Source organism: Hyperolius riggenbachi, chromosome 6, assembly GCF_040937935.1.
Source record: "Hyperolius riggenbachi isolate aHypRig1 chromosome 6, aHypRig1.pri, whole genome shotgun sequence".
NCBI lineage: Eukaryota > Metazoa > Chordata > Amphibia > Anura > Hyperoliidae > Hyperolius > Hyperolius riggenbachi.
The window spans coordinates 359,133,536-359,154,057 of NC_090651.1; the positions used below are offsets into that span (position 1 = coordinate 359,133,536).

General features: G+C 38.8%; 1 protein-coding gene across 1 annotated transcript; it reads right to left on the bottom strand.

The window, feature by feature from the left end:
• Positions 1 to 541: 541 nt before the first annotated feature.
• On the bottom strand, positions 542 to 19,827 carry LOC137521893 (indolethylamine N-methyltransferase-like). Its single transcript, XM_068241752.1, has 3 exons — positions 19,536 to 19,827; positions 2,242 to 2,449; positions 542 to 2,133 (listed from the first exon to the last, which is right to left on the bottom strand). The coding sequence occupies exons 1-3, from the start codon at positions 19,801 to 19,803 to the stop codon at positions 1,701 to 1,703; spliced, it is 909 nt and encodes a 302-aa protein (XP_068097853.1). The 5' UTR covers positions 19,804 to 19,827; the 3' UTR covers positions 542 to 1,700.
• Between the last annotated feature and the right edge of the window lie 695 nt (positions 19,828 to 20,522).

Here is a 20,522-nt window from a genome sequence, read left to right on the forward strand (position 1 = left end):
TGCTTCAACCTGCATTCAAATTTTTAGATTAGGAATTAGTACATAATTTGCATCTGGTTTGCATTCAGGCATGTATTTAGCCCCTTTGGGGCTCTGCATGCCTCTGTTGGCTTTTATTTCCGTTTGCAGCCTGGAGCGCTGTCTCTTGTTTGATGTCTGTTTGAAGAAATGTGTATACCATTTATGATTAGCAGCACCATTCAAATTATTTTTTATTGTTAGACTTAGACTAGCAGTAGGTCTTCCCCGCAAGGGCCCATCATCACCCTGGGTAAGTCTAGTAGGGAATAACTTGTGCACATATTATTTATACTGATGCTAACGCCCTCCTTTGCTGTACCTGTTTTGTCCATATTTTGGAGCTCTGCACATCTTTGCAAATAGCTAATTCGGGTACAGCCTCTGTCTAAAGGCACTGCCAATTTCTCCTGCTATACAAAATTAAGTATTAATGAAACAGAGGCGCCAATATATTAAAAACAGTTGAAAACAAGAGGCAGTGGTGAACTTACCTCCCCAATGAAAACTCGATATAACAATGTCAGATAAAAACAAATATTTATTGATCACTCCAATAATGCTGCAACACATTTCATGGGTCTACAGCACACTTCATTGGGCAATTATAAGAATGAGTAACTGTGATTCATAGAGTCAAAGCCATGTGACTCTGTGACTGTGCATTAGTTTCTAACCAAATTCAGTACCCCTCAGCATTGATTTCAGACACACTGTTTGGTATGAATGTAAGGTCTTCCAAAACAGCAATACCATTAAAAAAAGCCTCTTTGAATCCATATTATCCTGCCTTTACTGTCATAAGTTAGAGAAGTCCTAGATAAGAAAAATGAGTTGTCTAATTTGTCTGAAGAGGAAAAATATACACCTTTATCTGCAGAAACTTCCTGCCCGGGCAATTAAAGTTGATATTGCTATCACCACTCCTTTGCCAGGAAGCAAGAGCTTTCCATTTTATCTGGGCCCTGGCCAGTTGAAGGCCCTAAAAGTAGCCATACATCTTGCGACTTTGCTTCATTGACTAAGCAATCAACTTAACTGGGCCACCGACCTCAGCGTGGTTGATCGGAAGTCGATTGGCTAGTGGCCCAAACATTACAAGTGATACATTATGTGATTCACTTTCACAAATCGATCTGACCAATGTTGTGCCCCCATGCTCTAAATGCAAAAATCAATTCAGTATAGATTCAGTATAGATCAAATGATATGTGGACAGTTGCTGATTCCTGTGTGACGCACCGATATCTCCCATCCTGGTCAACAAAGTTGGTCAATTCAACATATTGACCACTTTTCATTGAACGGGTATACTGAAATACACTTGATTCGATAAGATTATTAAATTAAAGGGTCGATCATATGGCCATAGGCCAAATTATGGCCACCTTAAAAATAGTCAGATCATGCCTGGGTGGTCAACCATCCTGTGATGCTGATGTGTTATTTGAGAATTCTTAAGAGTCAACATACAGACATACAGCAGGGTAAAGGATTTTCTTGAGATTACTCAATGACACTGTTTTTCTTTTAATTTTTATATTTAATTTATATTTAAAATTAGCATAACATTGAAAGCAATTAAGAACAATATATTCTTGCGGCTAAAGCATAAAATGCTGTAAGTATATTTTAAATTTTTATCTCCAGCTTTTTAGGCTCAGTATTTAGTTTAAGTAATTTCAACCCTTATTCTGTTTGCAAGCTGTGATGAACAGGACATTATCAAAATCAATTAAATGACTCTTAGATTTTCTAGGGGTAGCTTCACATTGGAGGATCGTCATTCCTTCTCCAACAAGAGCCTTTTTTGCAAAATTTTCATCATACTTGAAAACATGGAATTTTTGCTCCCCACATGTGTAATATGAGGCATTTGTTATCCCAAGTATGATCAGGTGTCCTCCTGGTTTTAAAAGCTCTATCATCTTTCTTAGGTTCCATATGTACTCCTCTTCATTTTCAGATATCATACCCAGCAGCCAAGCTGAGATGACGCAGTCGGCCTGTTGACCTCCTATCAGATCCGCTAGAGATTCTGTGTCTGTGTCAAATTTCACAACCCGGGTAATAGCCTCCTTAAGCTTCAACTCCTTAGCCTCAGAGTCATCATCACTGGAGAAATATGATATGTTATCAAACTGAGGATCACAGGTGATACAAATAGTACTTTTGATTGCAAAGGTCCTTATTGATTGCAAAGGTCATTCTACAAGAACTCACCTCTTTCCTTCTAATTTAACAACATGGGTGGCTGCGTGCCCCCAGCAGAAAGCTCCAGTGCGATCACCCTGCCATTTCAATATCTCCATGATGCATTTCTCATTGGTCCTCATCAGCATGATCTCTTGGAAGAATTCACAGGCAAATAAGAGATGATGAATTGATGGGCTAGCACTGAGGTCAATCAACAATTTTCCAGCCAGGCGACCTGCAGAAGGTACACAGGAAAGGACCGTAAAAATTAGAAAAAAAATCTGATACCTATTTCTTCAATATCATTGTAACAAGTTTATTACTAGCAAACAGGTCACAGAGGCAGCAGCAGCAGAACACATCCACTTTATTGTATAAACCTTTAAAATGGCATAGGCCAAATCACAAAACCACAGGTGAGAGAGAAGCCAATCAATTAGTAAAGTGGTCGACAGCTGTTTTGCTCCTGCTATCATGGCCCTTTATTAGAATGGTCCTGACAAAGCTACATGATAGGAGCGAAACAGCGGTCGACCTCTATAATAATTTATTGACCCCTCTCTCACCTGTGATTTGTGCTTCGGCCTATGCTGTTTTAAAGGTTTAAACAATAAAGAAGTGGCTAATAAACTGGATGTGTGCTACTGCTGTGACTGCTTGATACAATTGGCAGATCTACTTTTTGCATGCTGCACTCCTCAAAGCTGTGGCAATAGATCCAGTGCTCCTCCTCTCTTTACAACTGTCACTGGAGAAGTCAATCAGTCAAAGCCAATCAGTGAGGAAGGGAACTGTGAGCATGTGACCGATGTTTGAGGAAGGAGGGGATTTGAGATGTAAAATGGTAATGTGCTGAATTTATTTTGGTGTTGCAGTGAGGCTTTGATCAGATTCAGTATGTAATGTTATGTATGTCATACCAGTCTAGGTCATGAAGATCTAAAACCACTAATCTTTTTTGCAGCAAGCTAAAAAAAGTAAACGTATATATATATATATATATCTACGGGCAGCACGGTGGTGTAGTTGTTAGCACTCTTGCCTTGCAGCGTGCCGCTCGGTCCCTGTTTTGAACCCCAGCCAGGTCATCATCTGTAAGGAGTTTGTATGATCTCCCTGTCTCTGTGTGGGTTTCCTCCGGGTGCTCTGGTTTACTCCCACATCCAAAAAAACATACAAAAAAGTTAATTGGCTTCCCCCTAAATTGACCCTAGACTACAATAAATGCACTGCAGAATACATACATAGACAAATTACTATGGTAGGGATTAGATTGTGAGCTCCTCTGAGGGACAGTTATGTGACAAGACAATATGTTCTCTGTACAGCGCTGCAGAAGATGTTGGCGCTATATAAGTACTAATATATATATATATATATATATATATATATATATATATATATATATATATATATATATATATATATATATATATATACTAGCTGGTCGCCCGGCGTTGCCCGGGTATGTAATTGGCTAGTGTTAGCTCTGTCCACTTTTTCTAATCCTAACACACAATTACTCAATGATGACCTAGTTTGTGAGCTTTGCGGTCTTTGGCATCAATAATTGGCATTGGAATGAAATAAATCTAATTGGCTGTGGCTCCACTCCTTTGAAAATCAATAGGTGAATTTTTATTAGCTTTTGTAGGCTCCACCCACTTTTCTGAATATTAATCCCAGTCACCCAGTGACCAACTGTGCAAAGTTTAAGAACCCTGCCTTTGACAGACAGTGTAAGAATGGCTGCAGTTTACATTCTGGCAGTTAAATTTGTATTTTTCTCCACCCACTAATGTCCTAATGTTTCCCGGGTATGTATTTGGCTGCTGTTGGCTGTGGCCACTTTTTCTAACCCTAACACACAATTGTCAATTGTGTGCTAGGGTTAGAAAAAGTGGCCACAGCCAACAGCAGCTACACATATGATACGCTCTTAATAGGTGACACAATGTTCCTCTTCATGCTGCTCTCACTGAGACCGTAACGCTATGCTCCTTTATGCCTCTCCCCCTAACCGTACAGTCAGATCAACATTGCGCATATCACCTTTCCACCTATTTTGTGTCCCTTACACACACACCCCATCGGAATACTCGTTTCCCCCCCCCCCTTTAGTTTTCCCCATCTTGCCCTGTATACACATATTCTCCACTATATATATATATATATATTCCCCCATCCACACACATTTACTTTTTATCTTTTATTTTTTACACACATCAGTATATCCCCACTTTACTCTGGGCCCCTCCTGCCCTCTCACTTGTTTAAACACTCACTTTTCCATTACAGCATAATAGCTAACATTGAGTGTTGCAAGCACTACTGCAATTTTTGCATATTTTGTGTATATATGTGTCTATCATCTCACACTTGTTTAATTTACATATGCATATGTCCGAGATCATATACCAATTGTGCCTCTTGTCCCCAGTTGTATGTACTCCGTTTGTTATTGCCTGAGGAAGCGGGTTTTACCTGCGAAACGCGTTGCGACTACCCCCCGGAGTGTACCAATAAATCTTTTTACTTCTGAATACACAGCTTGTTGTGTCTGCTTGTGGGAGGTAAGTCCACCACTGCCTCCTAAGCAATTCTTTTTAAAAACTTTTAATTACTGTTTTTACTCTTTTGGCGCCTCTGTTCTCGTTACGTTATACTTAATATCCACCCTTGGTGGAGGGGGATACCCCAAAAATCTTTTTCCTGTCTACAGAGAGCGACTTCTTATTCCTGAGTGAGGACAGGCTAAGTTCCTCACCTGCCCATACAGTGGTTGCCTGGAGGTAACCCTGGTTTGTGAGTATATCACTGTACTCTTCTACATTTACCCATTGTCTTAACCTACTACACTATATTTGGCTCTCGGTTCTTCTTTTTACACAATTGTCAATAGTCAATGACCAAGTTTGTGAGATTTGTGGTCTTTGGCATGAATAATTTTCATTGAAATGAAACACATGTGATTCGCTGTTTGTGGCCCCACCCCTTTTCTAAATATTTAACCCCAGTCACCCAATGATCAACTGTACCAGGTTTGAGGCTTGTGCCATTAACAGTGCAAAAATGGCAGCAATTAACCACTTAACATCTCAGTCATTTTCAGCTTATGCATCCGAGCAATGTTCACCTCCCATTCATTAGCCTATAACTTTATCACTACTTATCACAATGAACTGATCTATATCTTGTTTTTTCCGCCACCAATTAGGCTTTCTTTGGGGGGGGGGTACATTTTGCTAAGAGCCACTTTACTGTAAATGCATTTTAACAGGAAGAATAAGAAAAAAAATGAAAAAATTCATTATTTGTCAGTTTTCGGCCATTATAGTTTTAAAATAATACATGCCTCCATAATTAAAACCCACGTATTGTTATTGCCCATTTGTCACGGTTATTTCACTATTTAAATTATGTCCCTATCACAATGTATCGTGACAATATTTTATTTGGAAATAAAAGAGCATTTTTTCCATTTTGCATACATCACTATTTACAAGCTTATAAAAAAAAATAGAGAGAAATATTTCATCTTTACATAGATATTTAAAAAGTTTAGACCCTTAGGTAAATATTTATGTGTTTTGTTTTTTTTATAGTAATGTTTTTTTTTTTTTTTTAAATTAAACATTTTATGTGGGCATTTTTGGGAGGGTGGGATATAAAAGTGTTTTATTTGGGGAAATATTGGTGTATTGTAATGTTTTTTGGCATTTACTTGTAGTTTTACTTTTTGGCCACAAGATGGCAATCTCGATTTTTTTTACATGACGTCCCTCTAAGCGTACAATGTACGCTTAGAGGGACACAGCTTCAGAAAGAGCGAAGCTTCCGAGAGAAGCTGTCGCTTTTTCAGCGGGGGAGAGAAATCAGTGATCGGGCTCCATAGCCCGATACATTGATTCCGTGGCTACCGACTCCGCGGCCGGGAGTGCGCGTGAACGCGCGCGATCGGCCGCGGGAGCGCGCCTGTCCTCCTTGACGTTTTTATACGTCAAGGAGGACAAAGTGGTTAAATATTTGCTTTGAAAATCAATAGGTGAATTGTGATTGTTTTTTGTAGGCTCCTCCCACTTTTCTGAATATTAATCCCAGTCACCCAGTGACCAACTTTTAGAATTAATAGTGTAAGAATGGCTGCAGTTTACATTTTCCCAGTGAAATGTGTGTTTGTCTCTGCCCACTGAAGACTCAGCATTACCCAGGTATGTATTTGGCTGGAGCTGGCTCCGCCCACTTTTTCTAACCCTAACACAAAATTACTTAATGACCAAGTTTGTGAGCTTTGCAGTCTTTGGCATCAATAATTTGCATTGAAATAAAATAAATCTGATTAGCTGTGGCTCCACCCCTTTTCTGAATTTGAACCCCAATCACCTAATGGCCAACTTTACCAGGTACAGGTGATTAAGAGTGCAAGAATGGCATGAATTAAATATTCTCCTTAAAGATTAATAGGTGGATTTTGATTGACTTTTGTAGGCTCCACCCAATTTTCTGAATCTCAGTCACCCAGTGACCAACTGTGCAAAGTTTGAGAGCCCTACCATTAATAGTGTAATAATTGCTGCAGTTTACATTTTCTCAGTGAAATTTGTATTTGTCTCTGCCTACTGATGACCCAGCATTGCCCGATTATGTATTTGGCTGGTGTTGGCTGCGCCCACTTTTCCTAACCCTAACACACAATTACTTAATTACTCAATGACCAAGTTTGTGAGCTTTGCGGTCTTTGGCATCAATAACCTGCATTAAAATGAAACAAATCAGATTGGCTGTTTGGGGCTCCACCCCGTTATATACATTTAAACCCCAGTCACGCAATGATCAACTGTACCAGGTTTGAGGCTTGTGCCATTAACAGTGCAAGAATGGCAGCAATGAAATATTCCCCTGAAAAATCAATAGGTAATTTTTGATTGTTTTTTTGTAGGCTCCACCCACTTTTTTGAATATTAACCCCAGTCACCCAGTAACCAACTGTGCAAAGTTTGAGAACCCTACCATTAACAGTGTAAGAATGGCTGCTGTTTACAATTTCCCAGTAAAATTTGTATTTGCCTCCGCCCACTTATGACCCTGCGTTGCCCGCTTATGTATTTGGCTGGTGTTGGCTGTGCCCACTTTCCTAACCCTAACACACAATTAATCAATTACTCAATTACCAAGTTTGTGAGCTTTGCGGTGTTTGGCAACAATAATTTGCATTGGAATTAATCAAATCTGATTGGCTATTTGTGGCCCCACCCGCTTTCTGAAATTGAACCCCAGTCACCCAATGATCAACTATGCCAGGTTTGAGGCTTGTGCCATTAACAGTGCAAGACTGGCAGAAATGTAAATATTCCCCTTGAAAATCAATAGGTGAAATTTGATTGGCTTTTATAGGCTCCAACCACTTTTCTGAATAATAATCCTAGTCACCCAACGACCACCTGTGCAAAGTTTGAGAACCCTGCCATTAACAGTGTAAGAAAAACAAAAGTTTGCTTTCTTAAAACAGAAAGAATTTGCAATAATGCAGGTTAGAGTGAGCTTGAGATGTCTCCCAGTGCATCACTGCTGAATATATGCAAATTAACCATTGTTACCCTTAGAAGCTAAACACACCTCCAGAACCGCTGGAATGCAATGCTGTGTCAGCGTGTTAATTTGTACAGAGCCATAATAATTCAACTTGCATACAGACTGTTTTGGATTGTTTGCTCCTTATCAGTGCATGGCATGAATTAATTTGGCTCTATGCAGTAGGGCTTGTAACACCGAGAGGTACAGACTAACCAGCAAGCTCATGGTGACCCAGAACTCATTGGAGTGTGTAAGGGACTACAATGGTCCTAAAAGCCCCCTTACTAAGATGTTAAAGAGTAACTGTCAGGCTGCAGAAGCTAATTTAAACCTCTATTCTCCTGTGTTAAACAGTTTAGAAGGAAGCCCAAAAGCAATTAGTGAAGATAAAAATCTCAGTTACCTTTGATGTGTGCTTATCAGCAAGTCTGTTATTCTTAAGAAGACGCAAGCCGCATATCATACTGCAAAGCATTCTGGGGCTCTCCCCTCGGCTGCTAATGAGACATTACAGCAGCTTGTAATCGCGTAGCACTGATAAATCTCGGGCAGACTACACTGCAGGAGTCAGCTATTGTTCCTAGCCACATGGCTCATTAATATTCACTGCACACTGTGTTATTTAGTACAAGCTTATCTGTGATCAGGAAGCAGGCAGGACATGATGACACATTTGACAGAAAAACATGGAACCTGCCATGAGCTGTCAGGAGCATCTATCTCTGCATATACTATATACAAATTCTGTGAAATCCAAACGTGGACAGTGAAATGCATATGTAATGTAAGTACAGCCAATGTTTAGCTACTGATATATGTGTTTATTTTCTCTGAGACCTTATACCTAACAGCTTCTCTTTAAGAAAAACAAAAGTTTGCTTTCTTAAAACAGAAAGAATTTGCGATAATTCAGGTTGGAATGAGCTTGAGATGTCTCCCAGGGCATCACTGCTGAATATATGCAAATTAACCATGCTACCCTCAGAAGCTAAACACACCTCCAGTGTAACAGTGTAAGAATGGCTGCAGTTTACATTTTCCAGTGAAATTTGTATTTGTCTCTTTTTGGTTATGGGAATAAAAAGTATCCTATACTTTTTTCCAGGTAATGTACTATGTGTGTGCCAAATTTCATTCAAATCCGTTCAGCCGTTTTTGCGTGATCGAGTAACAAACATCCAAACATCCAAACATCCAAACATCCGAACTTTCCCATTTATTATATTAGTATGATATGTGTGTGTGTGTGTGTATATATATATATATATATATATATATATATATATTATATATATATATATATATATATATGCATATATATTATATATCCACTTCTCTACCACAGGTTTTTTGTTTTTTGTTTTTTTCCCCTTAAAAAGCTCTTTATCGCTAATTATCACACTGAAATGATCTATATATTTCTTTATTTGGGCAGTACTTTATGCTAAGAATTATATTATTATATATGCATTTGACAGGGAAGAATAAGAAAAAATGAAAAAAATCACCATTTCTCAGCTTTCAGCTATTGTAAAAATTGTAAAATTAAAATGTGCTATTGTAGATAAACACGTTTTATGTGCCCATTTGTCACGGTTATTACAATGTTTAAATTGTGTCCCTAGTACAATGTATGGCAATAATATTTTATTTTGGGTTAGGGGTGAAGGAGTTACAGTAAAAAATAATGAACATGTATTTAATTTTTCTACAGTAAGTGTATAATGGTGTATTTGGAAGTAGTTTTATTTTTTGGCCACAAGATGGTGCTATACTAACTCCATTTTCTAAAAACAGATACAAGTGTTTACATGTGTTTACAGGTGTTTATAAACATGGTCGTAGAAAAGTGTGGCAGAAGTTGCTAAGTGAATATATCTTACTAATATTACAAATGCAAAAGTTTGGATGTTTAGATGTTTGTTACTCAACCACGCAAAAATGGCTGAATGGATTTGAATGAAATTTGGCACACACATAGTAAATTACCTGGAATAAAGTATAGGATACTTTTTATTCCCATAACCAAAAAGTGGGCGGAGACAAATACAACTTTCACTGGGAAAATGTAAACTGCAGCGATTCTTACACTGTTAATGACTGTGCTTCTTTGCTACTGATGTTCTATTCCAGTGATGGCTAACCTTGGCACTCCAGCTGTGGTGGAACTACAAGTCCCATGAGGCATTGCAATACTCTGACAGCTCTAAGCATAATTCAGGGAGGCAGAGGCATGATGGGATTTGTAGTTTCATTATCTGTACTACACATACAATTAATTGTATTATACTTTTTTTTTTTTTTAGTATTGGGGAGAAATTCAGGGTGATCAGATTATCCCCTCAAAGAGACTCTGTAACATCATTTTGAGCCTTATTTCTTCTATCCTATATGTTCCTATAGCTGTTCTAATGTGCTCTGTCTTACTGCAGCCTTTCCTATTTGCACAGTGGCTGTATTATCTCTGTTATAGGATCTAATCTTCTCTCCTCTGTCGGGTCTGTCGGGCTGAGGCAGTCAGGCTGAAATGTGCTGTGCTGCTTGTGATTGGATAGAAGCTATACACACCCTCTCCAGGCCCCCTGCACACTCTGTACGACCCACACACTAAGCTACTCTCAGCGTATCAAATTGCTATGCCTTTTGTTTGTAAACACTGCATAAAAATGGCAATTACAAGCCAAGATTGCAGTAGGGAGAGGCAGAAACAGCACAGAGCAGCCCAGGAGAATATAATGAATAGAATGGTATGCTTTTTATTGTAAGAATTTTACAGTACAGGTTCTCTTTAAGGATGGGAAACTTACTGGGCAAGAAGCTCAGCATCTTCTATGCTCACCAGCAGTGTGCACAGCATTTTGCGGGAAACAAAAGGTAAGGTGCCGAGGTGCAGATACCTAAATAGATGCCAAAGTACTGTATGTTTAGAAGCTAAGGGGAAGTATGCTTTTTCACTCAGGGGGTAAGTTAAAATTTTCCATTTTCACATAAAAATTTGCATTTTCCTGTGGCTCAATACTTTCATGAAAATATTATGGATTTACGCAAGGAACTGACTTGCACGAAAATAAAGACTTTCTTGACAATGTGCTTTCTCATGCTTATCTTTGTTTCTCCAATATTCTAATTTGTGTGAAAATGTTTTATGTTTGTGAAAATGATGGCAAAAAAGAATATGGTCATATTTATTTAATACTACTAAGCACCAATATCAGTGATGGCTAACCTTGGCACTCCAGCTGTGGTGGAACTACAAGTCCCATTAGGCATTGCAATACTCTGACAGCTCTAAGCATAACTCGGGGATGCAGAGGCATGATGGGATTTGCAGTTTTCACAGCTGGAGTGCCAAGGTTAGCCATCACTGACCTATATAATGCCACTATGTGCTCTGGATGGCAAATAGCGGTACATGGTGAAGAAAGATTGGGGTCGCTGGCCACAACTACCATACATGCACTTCGGCATTCCTTGCAAACCTTTACATGCTATGTGATTTATGGAGTGTGCAACTCTTTGGTTGTGTGCTCCCTTTCTATTTATAATATATACTAGCTGATGACACGGCATTGCCCAGATATGTATGTTTTTGTTGTTGGCTCCGACCATGTTTATGAGCTTTGGGGTCCTTGGCATCAATAATTTGTATTTTCCCATTGAAATGAAACAACTCAGATTGGCTGATTGTGGATTTTTCTAAATTTGAACCCCAGGCACCCAGTGACCAACCGTAGCAGGTTTGAGGCCTCAATCAGGAAGTGCTCCCCCAACACAGGAGAGGGGATTTGGGGGGTATTAACCCCTCGTTTTGCCGTGGGATAGCGGTGGTTTAGCTGTGCTTATGGGGCTTAACATTAATATAGGTTAAAAAATAGAATTGAGACTCGCTTCAGAGTCTCTTTAAAGTGGTCTAACACCCAGCATTTCAACTTTGCTTACAGCTTAGAAACGATTATGCCAGATTTTTGTTTTAGCAGAAATTCACTGAATGGATTAAACATGACATTTTAGTGCTGCATTTAGCTAAAAATCCTCCTCCGTGCTTAGGTTTAGTTACAAATGTATCTATTTACAAAGTAATAAACAAACACTGCTCTGAGAGAACAAAGAGGGCTTCCCCGGCAGGCTTTTCAGAGGTCTAATTGCATTCCAAACAAAGATACATTTGTAACTAAAGATAAGAATGGATGCGGATTCCTAGTTAAATCCAACACTAAAATGTCATGTTTAACCCATTCAGTGAATTTCTGCTTAAAAAAAAATCTGGCATAATAATTTCTAAGCTGTAAGCAATCTTTTAAAGCAAAGTTGTAATGCTGGGTGTTAAACCGCTTTAATCACGAGGATGTGGATTTTAAGGTTTAAAGTGTACCCGAGGGAACATGTGACATGATGAGACAAACATGTGTATGTACAGTGCAAATGTTTGCTTACTTAAAACAGAAAGTATTTGCGATAATTCAGGTTGGAGTGAGCTCCGAGATGTCTCTCTCCCAGTGTATCACTGCTGAAATATGCAAATCAACCACTGTTGCCCTTAGACGCTAAATACACCTCCAGATCCACTTAAAATGCAATGATGTATCAGCTTGTTAATTTGTACAGAGCCACAATAATCCAACACTCATACAGACTGTTTCGGATTGGTTGATCCTCATCAGTGCATGGCATGGATTAATGTTACTCTATGGCAGGGGTCTCAAACTCAATTTACCTGGGGGCCGCAGGAGGCAAAGTCAGGATGAGGCTGGGCCGCATAAGGGATTTCACAAAAAAAGTCCTCAAATGTCATTATTAACAGTTTTAATTATTTCTTCTGAACATGAAGTGTCCAAACTATTTTGCCTATTTTACCTTATAGTTCGCTTCAGTGGTCCCATTACAAGTAATCCGCCGTGTCCCTGTCACAAAACGAGGACTGCAGAGCCCCTAAATCCCCCAGGGGGGCAATCCGCCGGCATTTCCTGGTAGGGGCAGAGCTTTCAGCTTCAGCTCTTTCCCTCTTGATGTCAATCGCGGCGGATTGACGCCTCTGCCCGCCCCTCTCACTCTTCCTTCACAGAGAGGGGCGGGGAGAGGCGGCGATCCGTGCGGCGATTGACGTCAGGAGGGGGAGAGCTACAGCTGGAAGCTATGCCCCTCAGCGCAGTCGTGGATGTTTGCCCGGGGGATTTGGGGGCTCTGCAGCCCTCGTTTAGCGGTGGGGATACGGCGGATTACTTGGGAGCACTGAAGCGAAGTATAAGGTAAAATAGGCAAAAATAGTTTGCTTCATTGTCTCTTTTGCTTTTGCCAGCGCGGGACACAAAATATTGTACCGAGGGCCACAAATGGCCCGCGGGCCACGAGTTTGAGACCTCTGCTCTATGGAGTACAAGCAGACAAGCACTTAGACTGCCACTGAGCAGACACAAGAAAACATCCAATCTACTTTGTAAATGTTGAATTATAAAATAAAACCATTGGATAGATAAAAAAGGTAATTTTTAGGAGTAGGGGTACAATTACAATTGTTTATCTCATCAGTTTGTTTTCAGCTCGGGTTTACTTTAAAGCGGAATGAAACCCAGCATTTCATCTTTGCTCTTAAAGATTATTTACAGCATAATATATGCTACCACCATTTTTTTTTTACTAGAACAGCATTCAATTAGTTAAACACATGAGTTGCAAGCTCCCTGCTGGGAAAGCTGGACGCATCCGAACTGGAGATAATGTTATCTTGTGTTTACTTAATTGTTTTAAGTGAGGAAGGTGACACATTCTCTGACTGTGCAGACTCTCCTGAACACAGACAGACACTCAGAAAGCATTTCTGCTTTAACCAGTTCACCCCCAAGGGTTTTTATCCTAACGGACCAGAGCAATTTTCAGTTGTCAGTGCTCCTCCCTTTTATTACCTAATAACTTTATTACTACTTATCACAAGAAAATGATCTATATCTCGTTTTTTCCGCCACCAATTAGGCTTTCTGTGGATAGCACATTTTGCTAAGAATTTTTTTATTCTAAATGCATTTTAATGAGAAAAACAGGAAAAAAAAAATATTATTTCTCAGTTTTCAGCCATTATAGTTTTAAAATTAAACATTCTCCTGTGGATAAAACAAACACGTTTTATTTGCCCAGTGGTCCCGATTATTAAACCGTTTAAATTATGTCCCTATCACAATGTATGGCGACAGTATATTATTTTGAAATATAAGTGTTAATTTTCTGTTAATTTTTTTGTTGTTCAGGCCATAATTACAAGCCCCTATGTAATAAATTAAAATTAATTTTCCCCCATAAAATATAGAATAAAAAAGCTGAGTCCATAAAGCAGCTATTTATTTATTTTTTTAAGCTGATTTTTTTTTTACAAGTGTTTTTTTTTTTTGGGGGGGGGGGGGGGAGGGTTGGAAGTGTAATTTTATTAATGTTGTGTATATACTTGAAAATGTATGTATTTTGTAGGTGTAATATACTTTTTGGCGCTAGTGAACACTCATAGGAAGTGTTCATTTTTTTTTTTTTACACTTTATTTAATTGTTACATTTCCTGTTTTTGTGAATGGATGTAGCCGCTGTTCGCTGTCACGTCCATTCACTCCAGGCACTGCGATTGGGTAGAGGAAAGTTCGGTCTTCTTCCCCAATCACCCAGCACGGGATCCCGATGGAAGCAGCGGCGGTAGCGGCGTGCACACGCTGGTAGCAGCGGCGGGAATGCGTGACGTATTAAAACGCCATGTTGCCGTTAATAGCGGTAAGCATGACGTTTTAATACGATAGGATGTCGGTAAATGGTTAATACAGGATGAATAAAAACATGTATAATATGCAAAGGCTGTTCTTATAGCAAAAAAAATTTACTTTGGGAACTTGTAATTTCTAAATGAATAATAATACTTGTGCACAAAAGCAAATATGCTAACCGTATGGCATTTAAAAAAAGGAAAACATGTTTTTATTGAATATTATGTCAGGGTTTTATACCGCTTTAAAGAGACAATGAAGTGTAAAAAAAATATGATATAATGATTTGTGTAGTACAGCTAAGAAATAAAACATTATGAGCAGAGACATAAGTCTAATTGTTTCCAGTACAGGAAGAGTTAAGAAACTCCAGTTGTTATCTCTATGCAAAAAAGCCATTAAAGAGAATCTGTATTGTTAAAATCGCACAAAAGTAATAATACCAGTGCGTTAGGGGACATCTCCTATTACCCTCTGACACAATTTCGCCGCTCCTCGCCGCAATAAAAGTGGTTAAAAACAGTTTTAAAAAGTTTGTTTATAAACAAACAAAATGGCCACCAAAACAGGAAGTAGGTTGATGTACAGTATGTCCACACATAGAAAATACATCCATACACAAGCAGGTTGTATACAGCCTTCCTTTTGAATCTCAAGAGATCATTTGTGTGTTTCTTTCCCCCTGTTCTCATGCACTGAAGTTTCAGGCTGCTTGTTTCTTCCTGCAAACAGCTTTGCCCTTGTCTGTAATTCTTCAGTATGTGAAAGCCCAGCCAGCTCAGAGGACGATTTATCCAGCTTGTAAAAGATAAGAGAGAAGAGAGAAGCTGCTCTAATCCTAAATAACACACAGGCAGTGTGCATAGAGGGGCCTGGAAGGGGGAGTTCATAGCAGAATCACAACACTGAAGAACTTGGCAGCCTTCGAGACACAGGCCAACAAGTCTGACAGTAGAAAGATACATTGATTTATTACAGAGACAGTGATAGTATAAAGTGCTGCAGTAAGCCAGAACACATTAGAATAGCTTTTTGAACTTGTAGGATGATAAAAAACAGGATGCAATTTCTGTTACGGAGTCTCTTTAAGCTTTTGTCCAAGACTTTCAAAGTCGCAAAGAGGTCTGTCTTCTTTATTATCTCAACTGTCAGGCAAGGTTTTACTTTTTCTACTGCAGAGGACAGGTCGATAGTTCACAAGACTGCTCTGTAAAAACATTTAGAATGCTGAGTAGTGTGGAAACTGCAAATATTAAAGAATGATGCAATGTTATAAAAAACACTATATAACTGAAAATAAAAGTATGAGAATATTTTCTTTGCTATCAATCTTCTAGTAATTATCTGTACTACACAACCAATTCATTGTGTATATTTTTTTCGGTTCAGTGTCTCTTTATTAGAGATGGCCCGAACGGTTCACCGGTGAACGGTTCCCACGGCAAACCGGGAACTTTTCCGGAAGATCGGTTAGCCCCCATAGTGCGTCATGAGGGTCAACATTTTTAAGGCTGCTGGGCACACCCAAGAAGATAATAAGGTTGTTGCTTCATTGTGGACAGACCAAATTTGATCAGCTGGACAGTCACTGTTCTGTCAATTCAGCTACCTTAGCCCGATGACCATATCGGCTTGAAAACCGCCACTGCCTGCACTCTGGCCATGATGCGCACCAGTCTAGCACAGCTGTCACTACACAAATAGCTGTTTGCGGTGCGTTACACAGTGAGTTTGGTGTGTCAGTGTGAAGCAGTACTCTAATTACACTCACTGATTGATGTATACACATGCAAGATGTTTTAAAGCACTTTAGGCCTGCAATTTAGCATTCAATGTGATTTCTGCCCTTATAACGCTGCTTTGCGTCAAATTCAGATTTTTCCCCAGGACTTTTGGCGTCTATCCCACTCCGCCATGCCCCCCTCCAGGTGTTAGACCCCTTGAAACATCTTTTCCATCACTTTTGCGGCCAGCATAAGTGTTTCTAGTTTTCACAGTTGGCCTCCCCATTGAAGTCTATTGCGGTTAACAAAAGTCTGAACCGAAAATCAGAGATTCGTGCCATCTCTAGTCTTTATGCTTTAGTTCATACAGGTATCTGTAATAACTCCTGAAATAACTCCTTTTGTTTAGTTCTGACCACTCCAAATTATTTTCTGCTAATGCCTAAAAAAGGGATTGGATTTGTTTGTGTAAATGGTTACATTTAGAAGATTGGGGAGTCAGTGAGCCCATCAAGTAGAGCTCCGTAAACCAGCCAGGAGCTGATTTCATAGGATCCTGACCCTGTGATCAGTGTGAGCCACATAGACATTCAATTCAATTTTGTTTAATCCATTTGTAATTTCTAATTTTATGTAATTTTCATGTAATTTTGGCATAATTTCATACTGAATTTAACAGTTAAAGAGTAACTGTTGGGCATAAAATCAAAAAACAATTCTTTGTTTTTATCTGGTAAACAAGTAATGAGGATGCCAGGCAATTCAAAAGTTAAAAAAAAATCACTCTTATTTTTCTTCTCCATAAAACATCATTCCCCAGTTTCCCTTGCTCTTGTTTTCTACATCTGCCGCACAAAGGAAGTTGCGGGGCATGCTGGGTTTTCTTTTTTTTTCCTCTTTACTTTCCCCTTAGACTTAAAGCGGATCCGAGATGAAAAAACTAACTATAACAAGTAGCTTGTCTATATATCTTATCTAAAGTTTAGATAGTTTACACAGCAAATCTAGCTGCAAACAGCTTCAACACAATACATTATTATTTCTTCCTGTGATACAATGAGAGCAGCCATGTTCTGCTTGAGATCATTACACAAAGGCAAGCTGCTCTGCATCTCCACCCCTCAGCCTGTGAAAACTCTGGCTAGTAACACCTCCTCCTCCTCCTGCCCAGACAGACTGAGCTCCCCTAAGCCCTTGCTACATGGGTCTCAGAGTGCCTAGGCGCTGGAGGAGCTGTGGGTGAGGCTTGTTTAGTTTATAGGGATTTAGGGTATTAAAACAAAAAAAAACAAAAAAAAAGTATTTGGCTTGAGGAATTTTCTATAAACTATATATAAGGAACACAATTATTCAATGAGTAAAAGTTTATCTCGGATCCATTTTAACTAATGCAACCTGATTAGCTGAAGCCTCTTTCCCTCCTGTTTTCCCCTCCCACACCTCTGTTCCTCTCTGATTGACCCATATTTATAAATGCACTTTTTACTGCAGACCTGGGTGGGAGTGTCTGAAGACTAGGAGGGGGGCAGGCAATGATACACAGACAGAGTAAGGGCTGGTTCACACTAAAATAACTTTTTTAAGCACTTTGTGATTTTAAAAGCTCTTGCTAATCTTATCCTGTATGTGTGTCTTCACACTGGAGCGATGTGATTTTGTAATATAAAGTGCCCCATAGCATTGCATTAACAAGAACTTTTAAAGTCTCTAGCGCTTAAAAAGTTCTTGTAGTGTGAACAAGCCCTAAGGGAGGAAATTATGTCAGGATTGGCTTCAAGATAGAGACATAAAAAAATGGAAAATCGTAAGAAGGATTTTCTCCTTTTTTACCATCAAAAAATCACTAACATCAAAATGTGGACAGTGCATGCAATACATATGTTATGTAAGTAGAGCAAGTATTTATCTACTTATATATACAGTGGGATGCGAAAGTTTGGGCAACCTTGTTAATCGTCATGATTTTCCTGTATAAATCGTTGGTTGTTACGAAAAAAATGTCAGTTACATATATCATATAGGAGACACACACAGTGATATTGCATTTTTTGTCGTAACAACCAACAGGAAAATCATGAAGATTAACAAGGTTGCCCAAACCTTTGCACCTCACTTTATGTTTTTATGAGATAGTATGGCTGACGACTCCACTTTAATGACAAAGCTACCATATATGCTATTGTCACCACTATTGCTATATATGTTAAGAAGAGTAGTGTTACTAATTAAAAAAATAATTTTCAAAAAGACCTTGTAGTTTTTGAGAAAATCGATTTTAAAAAGGGCAAAGTAAAAATGTTTTTTTTTTATAAATTTTCATTTTCCTGAGTTTAAAAATGCATTTTTAAAATCATTTTTTTAAAAAAACAACATGGTCTTTTTGACTTGTTTCCACTCTTCTCCTTAATCTGCATAACAATTTTGGTGACAATGCCATATTTGGGGGTTTTGCTATTAACTGCTTAAGTCAGCATAAAATTACGCACACATTTTGCAAAATTGCAAAATTATGGTCCTTGGTGAAATTTAAAAATGAAATTAATTGCAATTTTTCCTGAAATGTCATACAGGGATTATGCATTGCAATTGCGAATTACAATGCAAAATTACGATTATGCTAAATTTGTGCTCGTCAATAGTAATTAATGCAGCATCCCAACTTCCAAATGCTAAATGCTCATGAAAATCTAACTTTAGAATTGGCTAAGCAGCTGACTTTACATAAAAAATGAATGGATTCTTGTTTAGTATAGTGACCACATAAGTCTGTAGCAAAATTGTCAACATGTCCATTATTTTCCCCTAGCACCCTCAAACCATATGTATTGCACTCCTGCTTAGACATTTGTTGAAGAAGTTCTCCTCTTTTTTAATGTTTAACCACTCTGCGACCACCTAACGCAGGACGGAGGCCGCACAGTGGCTCTCTCGTTTGTCCACCATGCACTGGTGCGTCATCTGGCGATGTGGGAGAATAGCAAGGAGCGAGCACACGTGCGAGCACCCGTTCACTGGAGGAGGAACAGGGAGATGGCTGTGAACAGCCTGCCAGCCGAGACCGGAGCTGGCAGGCTGTAAATATATATAAAAAAGGCAAAAATAATTTGTACAGTGCTGCAATCTAGTACAGCGCTGTATGGGGGCAGTTCTTTCACTGAACTGTCCCCAGGAGAGGCACACAGTCGAGTCCCTTTCATAGGCTGATGCCTATGAAAGGTGATGTAATTTCTTCAGAATATCTAAAATGAATTACAAAAATTCTGTTCAATAGAATTAGACTACCTACCCTTTTTAAATGCATTGTGAAGTTTCTCCATGGGACCTGTCATTGAGTCATCTTTAAATACCAATTCAGGGTCTGCAGAAAAATACATGTCTAGCAACGGCCTGGTATCTGGCTGGTCTTTATGGTAGAGCTTGTAGGAGCTGCGGTCCATCTTGTATGTCAGGCAGAAGACAATACACAGCTTTCCGCTCTGTAGTTCTGGTGATAATGAGAAGGTCCTGGTGCTTCTGTTATGCTCATAAGACTCTTCAGCCATTCGGATTACCATAAGCACATCATGTATTCAGGATGTGATCATGAGAACTCAGCTGAAAGTATTCTAATTCCATCATATGCTCTGACTGACTGTCAGACAGACTGAAGCGTACCTCTGCCTTTCCAAAAGAAATAAATAAATGGCTGTGTTGGAAACTGGTAAAGCTAACAAGTGATCAGGAGATCAGAAGATAACAAAAGGTGAACACTCGTCAATCTCAGTGATGATTGTAATCTGTTAACTACTTATAATTATTTTTTGCAGTAACGGCCATATGTAATTACGGTTTGGATGGTTTGGACATGCAGTTGATTTTGCGTAATGCTATCATCACCAAAAATGTTAAGTAGAATATTGGGAACAAATGTATTTAAAAAAAAGTTTAAAAACTATGTTTCCTTTGCATTTTCAAAATCAACTATCTCAAAAACTACAAGGTCTTATTGAAAAATTCTGGTTTTTGACTTGTTCACTTAATATACGTTGTAATTTTGGTGATCACAGCCTGTATGGGGGTTTTGCTATTAACCGCTAAAGTCGGCACAAAATTGTGCAGAATTTCACGTAATTACGCAACATTATAGATGGATTACATTTACATGCAGAATTACATACAAATTTTCCTGAAATTTCGCATTACAAGTTTGCACTGTAATTGCAAACTGCGATGCAAAATTACAATTATGCAAAATTTGTGCTCATCACTTGTCAGTCGAAGAAAGGTCAGCAGA